This window comes from Oncorhynchus clarkii, chromosome 3 (genome assembly GCF_045791955.1).
Source record: "Oncorhynchus clarkii lewisi isolate Uvic-CL-2024 chromosome 3, UVic_Ocla_1.0, whole genome shotgun sequence".
NCBI lineage: Eukaryota > Metazoa > Chordata > Actinopteri > Salmoniformes > Salmonidae > Oncorhynchus > Oncorhynchus clarkii.
This window is the reverse complement of record NC_092149.1, coordinates 48,051,085-48,070,060: the sequence shown is the minus strand read 5'-3', so window position 1 is coordinate 48,070,060 and position 18,976 is coordinate 48,051,085. Positions and strand designations below refer to the sequence as shown.

The window sequence follows — 18,976 nt, the reverse complement described above, 5'->3', positions numbered from 1 at the left end:
ACAAACCTTTCCTGGACGCTGATTGCCCATTATATCAGACATGGGCTTTGATCTGGGCTCCAGGGCTCTGTCTCTGAACCTGCTCCCCACTCTGTCATACGCAGAAGATGTTGTGTGGACTCAAGACCTGCGAAGCCACTTATTTCCTGTCCTCACTCAGTGTGCGTATTCAGGCAAATGTGCCAGGGTAAACGGAAGTCCTTCTCATAGTGCTTACAGGCTTATAGAACTCATGCATGGGTTTTTCACTGTGATAATGAAAAACAATTTTACCTAGGCGGAACGATACACTTTCTGTCTGAAGAGAGAGTGCCGTGCATTTTAGACCCAGAGTGATAATGTACTTTAGGATACATACTATCGTTCAAAAGCTATTTTCACATTGTTGTAATATTCAGCTAATTTGTCAGTGTAACTTTAGTTGAACCCATATTTGCACATCACAAAACAAGACACTGCACGCAAAAGTATGCAGTGGAATGAAATGGGTGCAATTATTGGTGTTTTGTTAGGGGATAGGCCTAGGGTCAGATTTGTTGACGCCGAACCTAAATTGGTTGAACCTGCATCAACAATGGGAATGTTTTGATTGTTCTGTTTGAAATAATAGTTGGTTTGAACTTACTTTTCGGGATACAGTGTATACAATCAATCACATACATAAAGTTGTTTCATATTAATTATATTAAAGACACACTATACTACAAACCAACACCAAAATAACATTTCCCATATAACACTTTCTAATTTCCTACCCCACACATAATTTCTCCTTTGTCAACAAAACTCATCTGTTCCTTCTGTCACAGTTAATGTATACATCAGAGCCTTGCTTTGTCCCAGCTCGCACAAAACAATACCATATGAAAATTGCCCATTTAAGTGCCGGTCACCGAAATTGATTTTCTGTTTGCGAAATAAGGCTGTTTGAATAGGTAGGTTCCTTTTTTTCTAGCAGGAACCTATTACCTGTGCTCAAAGAAGAAACCTCTTCTCCATATAAATGAGGCTATCGTTTCCCAGCTCACTCTCTATTTGTCCTGCTACAGTGTTGGGGGAATCCGAATGCTCATGTTTATTTTTCTAAATTCATTGGCTGATGAGGACCTAGGTGCCGACCAAGTGAAACTGAAGCACTTACGAGCCTTTCACAGGTGTAATTGGGGCCGTTACACTAACGCTAAAACCTAGAAATATCCTGAAACCTTGCCCTTTGGGGTAGTTTCAGTCTCCCTTGCCAGGTTTCCAGGTGTGTATGGTTGGTGAGCAAGACTTGGAGTGAGATAGCCAAGGAAATTCTGGTAACGCTTTATATTACAGCTAGGAATGAATAGGTTTATGTAAAGTGCTACCGAAATCCTGCCTTCCCTTCATCCTTTTCTTTGTAATTACTACAACCAGTTATGGGTCTCTTGAACAGCAATGATTTCCTTTCCAAACCATTTTCATTGGTGAAGAACAGGCTCATGCTCAAGTTAGCTCTGATTTGGTTTTCAGGACTAATGCGTGAGAGCTGACAGTGAGTTTCTACTTTGAATTGTGGTGTAATTTGCCAGTGTCGAAGGTATCTTACATTAGAGCAGAATCTTTTTTTAACACCAAGTGGCGCACCAAGTCTTTTCCCCTTAGACAAGCAAAATAAGTGGAGATCAAGACCAACTACCTTGCCTAAGTGACTAATTAGGCACTCGTATTTGCTCTGAGTGGACATCACCAAAAGAACCCTGCGGTCTCCAATCTCCTCCAGCCTCCAGTCCACTTGCGTGTAAGTGGTCCGGTTCCATATTGTCTTTCGCCAAAAGGGCTATGCATTCACGTACACACAGACACTGATAGTTTATGGTGGCTTTGATTCTCTTGACGGACAGAAATAGCCCACACGTAGAAAAAAGTTTTCCTCAAGCAGTCAGCAAAAAATGGAATTCAACGGAGATGAACGTCCGACAAAAATAGCACAAACAGTTCCTTTTTTAAGCTGATGCAACTCGGAAGAAAATAGTTGGCTGGAGTTGTACTTTTGACAGAAAAAAATGACAATGATGTACCTCATATACAGTTGAAGTTGGACGTTTACATACACATTTAAACTCAGTTTTTCACAAGTCTTGACATTTAATCGTAGTGCAAATTCCCTGTCTTAGGTCAGTTAAGATCACCACATTATTTTAAGAATGTGACATGTCAGAATAATAGTAGAGAGAATGATTTATGTCAGCTTGTATGTATTTCATCACATTCCCAGTGGGTCAGACGTTTCGGGTAGCCTTCCACAAGCTTCCCACAATAAGTTGGGTGAATTTGGGCCCATTCCTCCTGACAGAGCTGGTGTAACTGAGCCAGGTTTGTAGGCCTCCTTCCTCGCACACACTTTTTCAGCTCTGCCCACACATTTTCTATGGGATTGAGGTCAGGGCTTTGTGATGGCCACTCCATTACCTTGACTTTGTTGTTCTTAAGCCATTTTGCCACAACTTTGGTAGTATGCTTGGGGTGGTTGTCCATTTGGAAGACCCATTTGCGACCAAGCTTCAACTTCCTGAGTGATGTCTTGAGATGTTGCTTCAACGTATCCACATAATTTTACTTTTCTCATGATGCCATGTATTTTGTGAAGTGCACCAGTCCCTCCTGCAGCAAAGCACCCCCACAACATGATGATGCCACCCCTGTGCTTCACTTTTCTCCAAAAAGTACGATCTTTGTCCCCATGTGCAGTTGCAAACCGTATTCTGGCTTTTTTTAATGGTGGTTTTGGAGCAGTGGCTTCTTCCTTGCTGAGCGGCCTTTCAGGTTATGTCGATATAGGACTCGTTTTACTGTGGATATAGATCATTTTGTCCTTGTTTCATCCAGCAGCTTCACAAGGTCCTTTGCTGTTGTTCTGGGATTGATTTGCACTTTTCGCACCAAAGTATGTTCATCTTTAGGAGACAGAACGCATCTCCTTCCGGAGTGGTATGGCGGATGCGTGGGCCCATGGTCTTTATACTTGCATACTATTGTTTGTACAGATTAACGTGGTACCTTCAGGCATTTGGAAATTGCTCCCAAGGATGAACCAGATTTGTGGATGTCTACAATTTTGTTTCTGAGGTCTTGGCTGATTTCTTTTGATTTTCTCATGATGTCAAGCAAAGAGGCACTGAATTGGAAGGTAGGCCTTGAAATACATCCAAAGGTACACGTCCAATTGAATCAAATGATGTCAATTAGCCAATCAGAAGCTACTAAAGCCATAACATTTTCTGTAATTTTCCAAGTTGTTTAAAGGCACAGTCAAAGTAGTGTATGTACACTTCTGACCCACTGGAATTGTGATACAGTGAATTAGAAGTGAAATAATCTTGAAATAAAGTCTGTAAACAATTGCTGGAAAAATTACTTGTGTCATGCACAAAGTAATGTCCTAACCGACTTGCCAAAATTATAGTTTGTTAACAAGAAATTTGTGAAGTGGTTGAAAAGCGAATTTTAATGACTCCAACCTAGGTGTATGTAAACTTCCGACTTCAACTAAGTGCTCATGCATCTCAGTGTGTCTCTGGCCTAAGGCCACAGCCACACCGAGATTAATGAACACAGATTAAATTGTATATTCAAAAGTACAACTCATCTCTACTTTCTTCTGACAAGTTCGCACGAAAAGACGAATCGTTTGTGGGTTTCTTCATCTTCAGACAATAATCTTGGTTGTCCGGCAACGGATGACTCCCATTAGAAAAAAACATGGGCTCCCTCAAATTCTTCAACACGAAATCCCAATGTGGCCATGGCCTAATGCTGGCATCACCACCTGTTCTCTGTTTGATATCACTTCCTGATGGAGTATTCTTGATGGAGACATAAGCCTTATCCCATTCTCCTGGTCTTGCAGTCTCTCAATGCATGTTATAAAACATTTCCGGGGTGCGAGGGTGTGGCAGCGCATTTCCCTAGATCATTTTGCACTCGACCTGTGAGACTTCATGCCAGTGACAAACCCAAAGTGTTTTGTACTCAGCAACATGTCACACATTTGGCAGTGCTTAGAGCTCAGACCGCAAGACAGAATGGGACAGGGCAATACATGCTAATGTGACATTTCTCAAGGATCCCTCGCAAATGACAACTCAATGGCTCCAATGAAAAGATTGACTTATGGGTAAAACTACAAAAGTGTAAAGACTTTGTTTTGCATGTCAGTCACATCCCACACTAAAACAAAGCATCGATTTCCATCAACTATATAAAAATATCTTAAGATCTTAAGATATATGCTAGATGTCCAGTGACATCGCACTGGACGAAATTTGAGACGCAGCAAACAAGAACCCAGTCAAAAATTGATATATTCTAGTCTTTTCACTTTTTGTTCAACATAGGCTAGAGATCTTTATGACACTGTGGGGTGTTGACTGCGTTTGCGGCCCGTGCTGTTAAATTTCTGTTTGAAATCTCAATAAAAATGCTAATCATGAAAAAAAAACGATAGCCCACTTAAGAAACAAATCTGAGCCTTTATTGGAATGTTGTGAGGCATTAAATAAACAAATCCCATCTTTTTTTTTAAAATAATTTGGTATTTAATTTGAAAACAAATCTAGGCTAACAATACTGGTCCGACAGTCACGCTCTTTCAATTTCATTGTTATTATTTCATGAATCGTTTTATTTTATTTTGCTAAGACATAGAAGAGGGAAATCTGGCATGGTCGAAAGTGAAAGCGAAGGCATGTTAATGTAGAATTAAAGGGAGAATAGCAAGGACAGACAATGGGGGAATGATGAGGGAGAAACATTTCAGTTTTCTAACTTAAGAAAATACTGCGTATCAAAGCTGCATTGTGGGTTAAAACAGTCACTTGCTGATACTGGTATGCAATAAAAACCTTCCCCAATTTCCCAAGTTTTACATATAAAAAACCTTTACGAAATATAAACAAGCTCTTGCTGTGATACACAAAGTGAAGTGCATTTGAAGCAGAAAAATTAAATGGAACATAAAGACGACATTAATATGTTCTATAACCTTGGCATGATCAACGATATCTTCGAGTCGTCAGATATCGCTCGGACTCAAGTTCTTTAAACATAAATAATGTTTTATGACTTCTGATTTTATTATCATCAATGTTGTTGTCATCATCATTACATCAACCACCACCATCCTTACCATCATCGTTTAGCTTTCTGCATGTTGCTTGACAGATCCGGAAATGATCTTTTATTGTTTTGGTTTAGAAACCATATTTCCCTCATTTTGGAAAACAAAAACAAAACAAAAAAAGGAACATTCACAATACATTTTCCAGCCGGACTGTTTCTTTTTTTCTCATAAAAAAAACAAAAAAAAACAAAAAACTCTGTATCGCCTCTCGTTCTGTACATCCAGAGTGAACAAGCAATCAAAAAGCACAAACTCACCACCCCTGACCCACTGTCTCCCCTCCCAACCCAACCCAACCCTACCGACCCCACCCGGTCTAACCATTAGGATGTTGGAGGGCCACAGTTAAGACATGACTCCGAACACGGGGTTGTGGCGACAGATGCTAGGGCCAATCTCCTCATAGTCCTTTTTGGTGTGGCATACCTGGTAGAACTCAGGCTAGAAAAGAGAAAGCAATGTGTTGATATTTGGCATATTTGAATAAAAGACAAACAAATGAAAACATAAACAACCTTTGTGTGCGGTTTTGACGCTTGTTTTAGAATACTAGTTGTTCCTGTCAAAACCAGCACCTGGAACTCGACACAGAGGTTCCCTCCTTTTTTCATCTTAAAAACATGTTTCAGATGCGCATCTCAACCATACAAACCAAAAAAGGACATTTCATAAAACAGAAACAAATAAATGATGCCCTGGACAACCTAAGACTAAAAGTCTGTAATGCTGTGCTGTATAATCTCACGCTGATGACAACCCACTTCACAGGCACATCATACAGTCCCAGAGTTCCTGTTCTAAAAAAAAGTGCCAATCGGTTGGCTCATCATGAGTCATGCAATGTTGTAACCTACCGAAACATTGTCAAAGGATGCTCCCCAGTACATTATGGGCGTTTCCTTTCCATATTCAATTAAAATAAGGACTTTATTTAAAAAATAAAACAAACTTTTGCATTTCAACTGAGTTACAGGGAAACTGGAAGATAGCATGCCCTTAAGCATGCTGACAATGCAAATCACTGAAATTCAGCTAAAGTGCTGACAGTAACCTTTCAGCACTACTACATTTTTAGGTAGGCAAGTCTTGCAGATGGCATATAAAATAACATTTTCTGAATTACATTTCCAATCATTAAGTTGCTTTACTATGTGCCAAGTAAGAGGTTTCCTTATAACAGGAAATGTGTGCCATAGGACAACTAATACTAATTTCCACAATTTTAGTTTTAGTACCGTTTCTCCCTACGGAACGGCGCAACGGATTTGTGAAACTTACAGTTGAGGCTAACATGGATCCTCCGAACCACACTGCATATCTCTGCATATGATGAGTGATGACTTGCACATCGATTGGTTTGGGCTGAGAGGGCAAAAGCAAACAACACAAATAAAGATCTTACATTTCTCACCTCCTACATTAACCTAATGCTCTGCCAAAACTGTAGCTGGTTACAACGAAGAGAAAAAAAAACAGGAAAAAGAACAGGAGCAGCTCGTGGGGACCACTATTATTAGGCTAAAGAGACAACTCTAGTAAGATCACCATGAATAGAGACTGCTCTCACCTTGAGCTTGCCCCCGCTCAGCTCCTCGCTCATCTTCAGCCTGGCGTCCACCGTCCTCTTCAGGTCCCTCTGCAGACGCCGCCCAAAGTCCCTGAACATGGTGGAGCCGCCCGACAATACAATGTTCTGGAGAAGAACACAGTGTGTCTAGTTAAGATTGGTTAACACATGCCCTAACACACAAAACCGGGTTCAACTCGAGCACACACACCACACACATACACACAATATTGAAAGGGCCCAGAGAACCGATAAGTCTGTACAAGTCAAACCCAAAGTGCTGATTGGATATTAATTGGATGTGGTTTTTAAACCAATATCCATGTAGTTCAGGGATATGATTACCTTGTAAAGGGGACGTCTGACATCAATGGGGCAGTTCTGGATAACCTCGTCCACAACTTCAGAGATGGGCTGGGTGAAGTCAGGATTGGCAAACTGGTGGATTGTGAGGAAGAAGAGTATGAGAGAGAGTTTAAAAATGTGTACACCACTATATTCTCTTTTTTTTGGGGGGGGGGGGGGGGGGATTTTTTACCCCTTTTTCTCCCCAATTTCGTGGTGTCCCAATTGTTGTAGTAGCTACCATCTTGTCTCATCGCTACAACTCCTGTACGGGCTCGGGAGAGACGAAGGTTGAAAGTCATGCGTCCTCCGATACACAACCCAACCTAGCCGCACTGCTTCTTAACACAGCGCGCATCCAACCCGGAAGCCAGCCCCACCAATGTGTCGGAGGAAACACCGTGCACCTGGCAACCTTGGTTAGCGCGCACTGCGCCCTGCCCGCGACTGGAGTCGCTGGTGAGCGATGAGACAAGGACATCCCTACCGACCAAGCCCTCCCTAACCCGGACGACGCTAGGCCAATTGTGCGTCGCCCCATGGACCTCCCGGTCGCGGCCGGTGGCAATATGTAACTTTTTGGTCGACCTGACCAAATTCACATAGCAATGTGAGTTATAGATCTATCATTCTACCTGAAAGCAAGCCTAAGAAGCAGTAGACCTGTCCTATTTCTATGCTTCCCGTTCTTAAGTTTATCTTTTACTTTTGGGTTTGTACACCAGATTCAAACATCTGAAACCATATTTTTGGTTATGGAAAATATATTTCACAGCGGTTTAGATGGTACAATGATTCTCTACACTATTCTAGCTTATTTTGTCACATAAACTGAAATTAGGCAACCTACTAGAGTTTTAGCAACCAGGAAATGGCGGAGCAATTTCTGCATAGTGTAACCTTAAAATAACATCTTAACCATTTTAAAGACGTCTTTATCCATCATCCACTCTGGCCTCTGCAGCCCTTAACTGCACAACTCATCTTCTGGCTGTAGTTTGTATTTATAGGTAATCTGTGCTTTCAGTGTGGTAGTACCCTACTTATGATGGTCCTAACCACTCATTTTAAGCTACTCTAACCTAGAGACCTGGGGGTCAGAGTTCTGCTAACAATATGTTAATGTGGGATGGCACTGAAGAGGAACATCTCCCAATCATAGTATGCTAGGTAATTAGCATAGCGCAAACCTCTCGCTATGCAGCCGTTTAAATAGCAAAGTGCTCACTGCTAACCTCCGGGTGGAAGAAGATCTCAGGGCCGAGGAAGCGCTCGTAGCCTACGTCGACGGTGAACTCCTTCTTGCTGATGTTGTTTATGCCGGTGTACTGCTTGATCCACTTGGAGCCGTCCGTGTCGTACTTGCTGAACTCTTTCACTAGGTCCGGACACACGTAGCTGAACCGCTCCTGGTGTAAAAAGACATGGAAGACAAAGAGTGAGTGGATGCTTTACTACAGTGTAACTGGCGACATTGGATTTGAAAGGATACAGCTTTAATGTGAGGGTATTTTCATCCATATAGGGTGAACCGTTTAGAAATTACAGACGTTTTTGTAAACCCCCCTGCCCCCCATTTTAGGGGACCATAAGTATGGGGATAAATTGAGTTATTTGTGTATTTAAAGTAGTCAAAAGTGTATTACTTGGTCCCATAATCCTAGTACACAAACTTGGATGCATTTGCCGTTTGTGTTGGTTGTTTCTCAGAAATGAATGGTAAATAATGTATTGTGCCACTTTTAATGCAAATAAGAATATAATATTAAACACTTTCACATTAAAATGAGGATGCTACCATGATTATAGATAATCCTGAATGAATCGTGAATAATGTTCAGTGAGAAAGTCAGACGCAAAAATATCATACCCCAAGACATACTAACCTCTCACCATTACAATAGGGGAATTTAGCATATGGGGAGGGGGTGATATTTATGCCTCTAACGTTCTCACTCATCATTATTCATGATTCATTCAGGACTGTCTGAAGTCATGGTAGCATAGAAGAGTTTAGAAGTATATATTATTATTAACAATAAAAAGTGACTCCAAAATCCCACAATAGACCATTATTTTCTATTGGGCACAAAATTATCTGAAACACAACCAAAACAAACAGCAAATGCATCCAACAAATGTGTAGTCACAAGCTTGATGTAGTCATTGGGTGCTATGAATCTCAGACCAAATACTTCACTTTTTACTACTTTAATACACATAAATGCATTTGTCACAATACTTTTGGTCCCCTAAAATGCAGGGAATATGTACAGAAAGTGATGTAATTTCTAAATGGTTCACATGATATGGATGAAAATACTCTCAAATGAAAGCGGACAATCTGCACTTCAACCTCATAGTCATTGTATAACTCCAAATCCAAAGTGCTGGAGTACAGAGACAAAACACACAAAAATGTGCCACTGTCCCAATACTTTGGAGCTCACTGCATGTTACATCATGTAGGACCAGTGTGGTCTTACAGAGCAGAACTGAAAGTTTTAAAAAGTTCAATAGTTATTTATTGTTTTAAGTTTGAGTATTTATCTTGATGAGCAAATCAACTCAGGGAGGTAAAAACATATTGGTTAAATCCTGAGACCAGTGACTCTTCTTCCTCGATTAAGCCGTTGCCGATTAAGGACCTGCATGATTTCAGCCTTGTTAAGAACCACATGAGTTTGGCCTTAATTACGTTCTAAATAATTTTGTCAAAAAACTCAGGACTCCACTTAATTCTCCATAACACACGTTGTGGTAGATATGAACGCAAATGATTGGATAGCTCTTTTCCAACACTGAATACAAATCAAGCTACCAATTGCAGTCAGTAGTCAAGTCTCCGTAGGATGAAAAGCCTGATAATTGTTTTTCACCGCGAGACAAACACTTATCTTCAACACAAGGGCCAACAAGGATTTTAGATGAGTCTTCCAATAAACATTTACTGCTTTGGATCAAAGGAAGCGAAGTGAATCACAATGGATTCTGGTAAAAACGAGCAGCAATTACAAGCATGGGTTTAATGGGAACAGCACACCCTAAGAAACACCAGGGGAGTCAAGCGGTCTATCTTGAATTGTAAACCGAACAAAACAATCAAAATCAGAACCACGTCTATGTATCCCACGTTTCAAACTTCTTCACAAAAGAGCAGTTTGAATATCAAGTGATGTTGTTCTTTGCGTTGAGGTATGAAACTTTCCGGTGGAATAAGGGTTCCACCTAGTGTTCAAGTCAACACACTACAGGCAAGGTGAACATTTCACATCCTCTTTAAGACATCTTGGTTTAGTATTTTCTTTATTTACATTTCATAAAACATTGTGAGGTGTGCTAGCACTATTCATATACTCAGTCAACTTCCCAACTTTAAGTGCAAACAGTGACCAAATCTTAACTGTGTGAGTGGTGGCTGGTGGTTGATAGAGGAATGCTGTTGGGGCGCATACCTTCATACAGTCACAATATATTTAACCTTTATTTTGACAGGGAAACAATGTTGAGACCAAGGTCTATTTTCCAGATGAGCCCTGTATAGCACCACAATACCCGTAAAAATACAATAAAACACATTAAACTACACATTCATATACACAATAAAATACACAACAATACACGAAAAGCAAAACACAATTATATATATAAAAAAAACATTCTTCAGTAGAAAGGTCACGTTACACCCGTCTGAATTTACCTAGAGGCAACAATTCCTCCAACGGCATCCAAGGGTTTAAGAGTAGAGGCGGCTGCACTTTGATAAATAGTATCACCATAATAAACAGGTAGAAAGATTGACTGCAAAATCTGCTTCCTGCTGACTAAAGAGAGACAAGATCTGCTTCTGTAAAAAATAAATAATTTAAAACGTAGTTTCTTAACAAGCTCAGTTGTATGTTTTTTGACAATTCAAATACTAAGGTATTTGTACGCATGGACTCGATTATAGCACCATCCGAGGAGTAGTGCAGTAATATCTTACAATTACACAATATATACCCAATACACACACATCTAGTAAAGGAATGGAATTAAGAATATAAAAGTATATGGACGAGCAATGTCAACACGGCATAGAATAAGATACAGTAGAATAGTATAGGATACAGTATATACATATGATAGGTAATGCAAGATATGTAGACATTATTAAAGTGACTAGTTTTCCATTTATTAAAGTGGCCGGAGATTCTAAATCTATGTTTATAGGCAGCAGCCTCTAATATGCTAATGATGGCTATTTAACAGTCCGATGGCCTTGAGATAGCTGTTTTTCAGTCTCTCGGTCCCAGCTTCGAAGCACCTGTACTGACCTCGCCTTCTGTATGATAGCGGGGTGAATAGACAGTGGCTTGAGTGGTTGTCCTTGATGATATTTTTTGGCCTTCCTGTGACATCAGGTGCTGTAGGTGTCCTGGAGGGCAGGTAGTTTGCCCCCAGTGATGCGTTGGACAGACCGCACCACCCTCTGGAGAACTCTGCGGTTGCAGGTGGTGCAGTTGCCGTACCAAGCGGTGATACAGCCCGACGGGATGCTCGAGTGTGCATCTGTAAGGAGTTTGTGCCGGTTTTAGCAGACAAGCCAAATTTCTTCAGCCTCCTGAGGTTGAAGAGGCGCTGTTGCGCCTTCTTCAAAACACTGTCTGTGTGAGTGGACCATTTCCGCTTGTCAGTGATCTGTACGCCGGGGAACTTGAAGCTTTCCACCTTCTCCACTGCTGTCCCGTCAATGTGGATAGGGGCGTACACCCTCTGCTGTTTCCTGAAGTCCATCTCCTTTGTTTTGTTGACATCGAGTGAGAGATTATTTTCCTGGCACGACACTCCCAGAGCCCTTACCTCAGCCCAGTAGGCTGTCTCGTCATTGTTGGTAATCATGCCTACTACTGTTGTGTCATCTGCAAACTTGATGATTGAGTTGAAGGCATGCTTGGCCACACAGTCATGGGTGAACATGGAGTACAGGAGAGGACCGAGCACGCACCCTTGTGGGGCCGCAGTGTTGAGGATCAGCGAAGTGGAGGTATTTCCTACCTTCACCACCTGGGGGAGGCCAGTCAGGAAGTCCAGGACCCAGTTGCAGATGGCGGGGTTCAGTCCCTGGGCCTCAAGCTTATTGATGAGCTTGGAGAGTACTATGGTGTTGAATGCTGAGCTACAGTGGTTCTTCCTTTAAAAGTTTTGAGCTTATGCCACGACCGTTAGTGGTAGATGGTGGCATTTGGTCATTGCACCACACTATCACAAGGGTGAGTTAGAACGCTAATCTATTACATATTCTCACAGACCAGATTTGTCCTTAGATATTAATTTAGAATCCTACAAATTGAATTAGACATCCAGGGCCATTTTATTCATCTGCAAGTATTTTAATTTTCTGAGTTCTGAGTGTCGTGTTATACCAATTATTATAATATATTTTTTAATTTTACCCCAATTTCGTGGTATCCAATTGTTAGTAGTTACTATCTTGTCTCATTGCTACAACTCCCGTACGGGCTCGGGAGAGACGAAGGTCAAAAGCCTTCGAAACACAACCCAACCAAGCCGCACTGCTTCTTAACACAGCGCGCATCCAACCCGAAAGACAGCCGCACCACTGTGTCGGAGGAAACACCGTGCACCTGGCGACCTGGTTAGCGTGCACTGCGCCCGGCCCGCCAAAAGAGTCGCTAGTGCGAGGAGGAGACAAGGATATCTCTAATGGCCAGACCGTCCCTAACCCGGACAACACTAGGCCAATTGTGCGTCGCCCCACGGAGTTATACCAATTACTATTGGATTATTCACCATGGCAACCACTTGTTAGTGTAACATTGAAAATTGTAACATTGATTTTTTATTTTTATTCAATAATATATTTGTACCACTGTAGATGCTGTGTTTATTTACAGTAATGTATTAATTACTCTAAAGTTTTACATTTCTAACTCCAAACCTTATGCAACTGCAAAATGCCTGATACTGCACATTATGTGCTTTGTTGTCATCAACATCTTTATGCTTTCGTTAATAAAATGTTAAAAATAACCTTTCATAATGCAGGTGTTTATTTCAAATGCTTTACTGACACTTAAATAACGTGCCATAGAATTCTGTGGCACTCCGCAAGCTGTGCCGCAGTATGACAACTTTTAAAGGAATAACCACTGTATAGTCAATGAACAGCATTCTTACATCATGAGTCGTTAATCATGAAACATCCTTCTTCCCAGAGATATTTATTCCTGTCTACACCATGAACTGAGAATTTAGCTGGCTGGACCGATTCGGGCAGTTTACAGTGCCTTGCGAAAGTATTCGGCCCCCTTGAACTTTGTGACCTTTTGCCACATTTCAGGCTTCAAACATAAAGATATAAAACTGTATTTTTTTGTGAAGAATCAACAACAAGTGGGACACAATCATGAAGTGGAACGACATTTATTGGATATTTCAAACTTTTTTAACAAATCAAAAACTGCAAAATTGGGTGTGCAAAATTATTCAGCCCCCGTAAGTTAATACTTTGTAGCGCCACCCTTTGCTGCGATTACAGCTGTAAGTCGCTTGGGGTATGTCTCTATCAGTTTTGCACATCGAGAGACTGAATTTTTTTCCCATTCCTCCTTGCAAAACAGCTCGAGCTCAGTGAGGTTGGATGGAGAGCATTTGTGAACAGCAGTTTTCAGTTCTTTCCACAGATTCTCGATTGGATTCAGGTCTGGACTTTGACTTGGCCATTCTAACACCTGGATATGTTTATTTTTGAACCATTCCATTGTAGATGTTGCTTTATGTTTTGGATCATTGTCTTGTTGGAAGACAAATCTCTGTCCCAGTCTCAGGTCTTTTGCAGACTCCATCAGGTTTTCTTCCAGAATGGTCCTGTATTTGGCTCCATCCATCTTCCCATCAATTTTAACCATCTTCCCTGTCCCTGCTGAAGAAAAGCAGGCCCAAACCATGATGCTGCCACCACCATGTTTGACAGTGGGGATGGTGTGTTCAGGGTGATGAGCTGTGTTGCTTTTACACCAAACATAACGTCTTGCATTGTTGCCAAAAAGTTCAATTTTGGTTTCATCTGACCAGAGCACCTTCTTCCACATGTTTGGTGTGTCTCCCAGGTGGCTTGTGGCAAACTTTAAACAACACTTTTTATGGATATCTTTAAGAAATGGCTTTCTTCTTGCCACTCTTCCATAAAGGCCAGATTTGTGCAATATACTACTGACTGTTGTCCTATGGACAGAGTCTCCCACCTCATCTGTAGATCTCTGCAGTTCATCCAGAGTGATCATGGGCCTCTTGGCTGCATCTCTGATCAGTATTCTCCTTGTATGAGCTGAAAGTTTAGAGGGACGGCCAGGTCTTGGTAGATTTGCAGTGGTCTGATACTCCTTCCATTTCAATATTATCGCTTGCACAGTGCTCCTTGGGAAGTTTAAAGCTTGGGAAATCTTTTTGTATCCAAATCCGGCTTTAAACTTCTTCACAACAGTATCACGGACCTGCATGGTGTGTTCCTTGTTCTTCATGATGCTCTCTGCGCTTTTAAACGGACCTCTGAGACTATAACAGTGCAAGTGCATTTATACGGAGACTTGATTACACACAGGTGGATTGTATTTATCATCATTAGTCATTTAGGTCAACATTGGATCATTCAGAGATCCTCACTGAACTTCTGGAGAGAGTTTGCTGCACTGAAAGTAAAGGGGCTGAATAATTTTGCACGCCCAATTTTTCAGTTTTTGATTTGTTAAAAAAGTTTGAAATATCCAATAAATGTCGTTCCACTTCATGATTGTGTCCCACTTGTTGTTGATTCTTCACAAAAAAATACAGTTTTATATCTTTATGTTTGAAGCCTGAAATGTGGCAAAAGGTCGCAAAGTTCAAGGGGGCCGAATACTTTCGCAAGGCACTGTATCCGAGAAAGTCATGTTTCCGTGACGCAGAGTATGTTACAATCCCTAATGTCTCTCTGGAAAGAGACCCATGCCCGAGCTCGTCAACTTTATTATCCAGAGACGGAATATTAGCGAGTAATATACTTGGAAGCGGCGGGTGGTGTGTGCACCTCCTAAATTGGACTCAAGGAACACCCCGAGTACCTCTTCTTTGCCGGTGTTGTTTTGGGTCGGCTTCTGGAATCAGTTCAATTGCCCTGGGGGGTGCGAACAAAGGATCTGCATTGGGAAAGTCGTATTCCTGGTCGTGATGCTGGTAGTGCTGATGAGTTACCGCCGCTCTGATATCCAATAGCTCTTCCCGGCTGTATGTAATAACACAAAATATTTTCTGGGCTAACAATGTAATAAATAATACATATTAATAAAAAACGAAATACTGCAAAGTTTCCTAAGAGCAAGAAGCGAGGCAGCCCTCTCAGTCGGCACCGTTTTCACAAAGCACCATACCATGTAAATCTCTCACGGACAAGGTGACTTCTCAACAAAATGAATTGTGGAAAAATGACTGGAACCATTTCCTAGTTTGACTGCTAGGTTTTATGGGTGTTATGACTCATACTGTGGTACTCTATTAAGCACGAGTTTTAAAATATGTAAGGGCTTCCTGCACAACAGCAAAATCAGACTGTAGCCATGTCACAGCCAGGTCAGCAGTCGGGGTAATTGCGTACATAATAGGATCATCTGCATATAGATTAAATAAAAAATAAATAAAAAATTGACTATAAATAGTGAAAAGAACAGGTCCTGGTATCGACCCCTGTGGAACACATTTACGTATTTCAAGAAATTCTTACTTAACCCAATCAATCACAATGGTCTGAGTTCTGCCACTAAGGTAATCATGAAACCATAAATAGGTGTCAGAGCTCAAGCCTATCGAGGACAACTTAATCAATATAAACAGTATCAAATGCTGTTGACAGATCCACAAACAAAGCAGCACATTTAATTGTAGTGTCTAAGACATTGACAAGATGACTGTTTCCAAAATGGTGTAGCAGTGCAGACGTGTTTGGTTCGTTCTCTCGTTGTACTTTTGTATTTTTTGTATATATATTTAAATTTTATTTTCAATCTATTCTCCATTTTAGTTAAATTATACCTTCCGGTAACCTGCCTCGCCCAATGTGATACGGAACCGATATTATTTTTAATTTTTAGACCTTATTTTTAGACCACCTCGCCATCAGAAGCTAAACAGCTAATTAGCTACAAGCTATTTAGTCATTGTTAGCCACTGCCTTTACCTTCTGCACAGATACCAGCCCTTTTTTATTTGTACTTTTTAGCCTGGATAATACTTGCCAGCCTACCAGTAACGGACTGTCTCTCCACTACAACGCCGGATTCCTGCCGTAATCCCTGGACCATTACTCCTGATCTTTACAGCTAGCTAGCACCCACCGAGTTACCCAGTACCGAAGCTATCCCTGAGGCCCAACTCCCGGCCTACTCAGCTGTTCACCCGGACTCCAACACGGCTAGAACACACTACTCCACCGGATCCTTGCCGTAAGCTTTGGACCTTGGCACCGGATCACCGCTGCTACCGAGTGGCTATAGTGGCTTAATGCCCCTGCCCCGAAGCTAGCACCAGTTAGCCGTGAGCCAGGCACATCTCCTGGCTAGAAAACTAAATTACTACAGCACCTCTTTCGCCATCTGGCTTGGATCCTTAGTCAACATGGCGCCCCGCCGCACCACCACGACTGGTCTGCCGACGAATACTCCATCTGCTGTGCCTTCAACCGGCCTCCGTCGGACGTCGGAGCAGACGCTTCTTCTAGCCCCGGGCTACTAAATTTAAGCGCTGTGTTGCCCGCGTGCAGCATAGTAGCGACTACTCCGCGGCTTCCCTGTTCCATCTATTGCCTATTGTTGTCTCACATCTATTAGCTGTTGTTGTCTCACCCGTTGTTGTTTTAGCTAGCTCTCCAAATCAACACCTGTGATTACTTTATGCCTCGCTGTATTTCTCTCGCATGTCAATATGCCTTGTATACTGTTGTTTAGGTTAATTATCATTGTTTAGGTTTACAATGGAGCCCCTAGTTCCACTCATTATACCTCTGATACCTGCTTTGTCCCACCTCCCACACATGCGGTGACATCACCCATTATAACCAGCTTATCCAGAGATACGGCCTCTTATCATCACTCAGTGCCTGGGCTTACCTCCGCTGTACCCGCACCCCATCATACCCCTGTCTGCACATTATGCCTTGAATCTATTATACCACACCCAGAAATCTGCTCCTTTTATTCTTTGTCGCCAACGCTCTAGGCGACCAGTTTTGATCGCCTTTAGCCGTACCCTCATCCTACTCCTCCGCTGTTCCTCAGGTGATGTGGAGGTAAACCCAGGCCCTGCGTGTCCCCAGGCACCCTCATTTGTTGACTTCTGTGATTGAAAAAGCCTTGGTTTCATGTATGTCAACATCAGAAGCCTCCTCCCTAAGTTTGTTTTACTCACTGCTTTAGTACACTCGGCCAACCCTGATGTCCTTGCCGTGTCTGAATCCTGGCTTAGGAAGGCCACCAACAATTCTGAGTTTTCCATACCCAACTACAACATTTTCCGTTAAGATAGAACTGCCAAAGGGGGAGGAGTTGCAAACTACTGCAGAGATAGCCTGGAAAGTTCTGTCATACAGTTCAAATTTGTCATTTTAAAAATTAACCTCTCCAGAAATAAGTCTCTCACTGTTTCCGCCTGCTATCGACCCCCCTCCGTTCCCAGCTGTGCCCTGGACACCATTTGTGAATTGATCTCCCCCATCTAGCTTCAGAGTTCGTTCTGTTAGGTGACCTAAACTGGGATATGCTTAACACCCCGGCAGTACTACAATCTAAGCTAGATGCCCTCAAACTCACACAAATCATCAAGGAACCCACCAGGTACAACCCTAAATCCGTAAACATGGGCACCCTCATAGATATTATCCTGACCATCTTGCCCTCCAAATACACCTCCGTTGTTGACCTTATCCCGTCAGTCGAGGATGCCTGGTCATTCTTCAAAAGTAACTTTCTCACCATCTTAGATAAGCATACCCCATTCAAAAATGCAGAACTAAGAACAGATATAGCCCTTGGTTCACTCTAGACCTGACTGCCCTTGACCAGCACAAAAACATCCTGTGGCGGACTGCAATAGCATCAAATAGTCCCCGCGATATGCAACTGTTCAGGGAAGTCAGGAACCAATACACTCAGTCAGTCAGGAAAGCGAAGGCTAGCTTTGTCAAGCAGAAATTCGCATCCTGAAGCTCTAACTCCAAAAAGTTGAGACACTAAAGTCCATGGAGAACAAGAGCACCTCCTCCCAGCTGCCCACTGCACTGAGGCTAGGTAACACGGTCACCACTGATAAATCCATGATAATCGAAAATTTCAATAAGCATTTCTCAACGGCTGGCCATGCCTTCCTCCTGGCTACTCCAACCCCGGGCCAACAGCCCCCCCCCCCTCCCCAGCTTCTCCTTCACCCAAATCCAGACAGCAGATGTTCTGAAAGAGCTGCAAAACCTGGACCCGTACAAATCAGTTGGGCCAGACAATCTGGACCCTCTCTTTCTAAAACTATCCGCCGCCATTGTTGCAACCCCTATTACCAGCCTCTTCAACCTCTCTTTTGTATCGTCTGAGATCCCTAAAGATTGGAACGCTGCCGCGGTGACACCCTAGACCCACACTGTTACAGACCTATATCCATCCTAACCTGCCTATCTAAAAATATTTGAAAGCCAAATTAATAAACAGATCACTGACCATTTCGAACGTACCTTCTCCGCCGCGCAATCCGGTTTCCGAGCCGGTCACGGGTGCACCTCAGCCATGCTCAAGGTACTAAACAATATCATAACCGCCATCGATAAAAGACAGTACTGTGCAGCCGTCTTCATCGACCTGGCCAAGGATTTTGACTCTGACAATCACCGTATTCTTATCGGC

At 42.2% G+C, this 18,976-nt stretch overlaps 1 protein-coding gene across 1 annotated transcript in view; it reads right to left on the bottom strand.

Moving 5' to 3' along the window:
• Positions 1-4,476: 4,476 nt before the first annotated feature.
• Positions 4,477-18,976, bottom strand: part of LOC139396507 (actin-related protein 3-like) — a 33,827-nt gene continuing 19,327 nt past the window's right edge. Inside the window, exons 8-12 of the mRNA XM_071143524.1 lie at positions 8,294-8,467; positions 7,059-7,151; positions 6,714-6,839; positions 6,425-6,508; positions 4,477-5,587 (exon numbers count right to left, since the gene is read on the bottom strand). Of these exons, the coding sequence (XP_070999625.1) occupies positions 5,492-5,587; positions 6,425-6,508; positions 6,714-6,839; positions 7,059-7,151; positions 8,294-8,467 (573 nt within the window). The 3' untranslated portion in view covers positions 4,477-5,491. The remainder of the gene's footprint in view (positions 5,588-6,424; positions 6,509-6,713; positions 6,840-7,058; positions 7,152-8,293; positions 8,468-18,976) is intronic.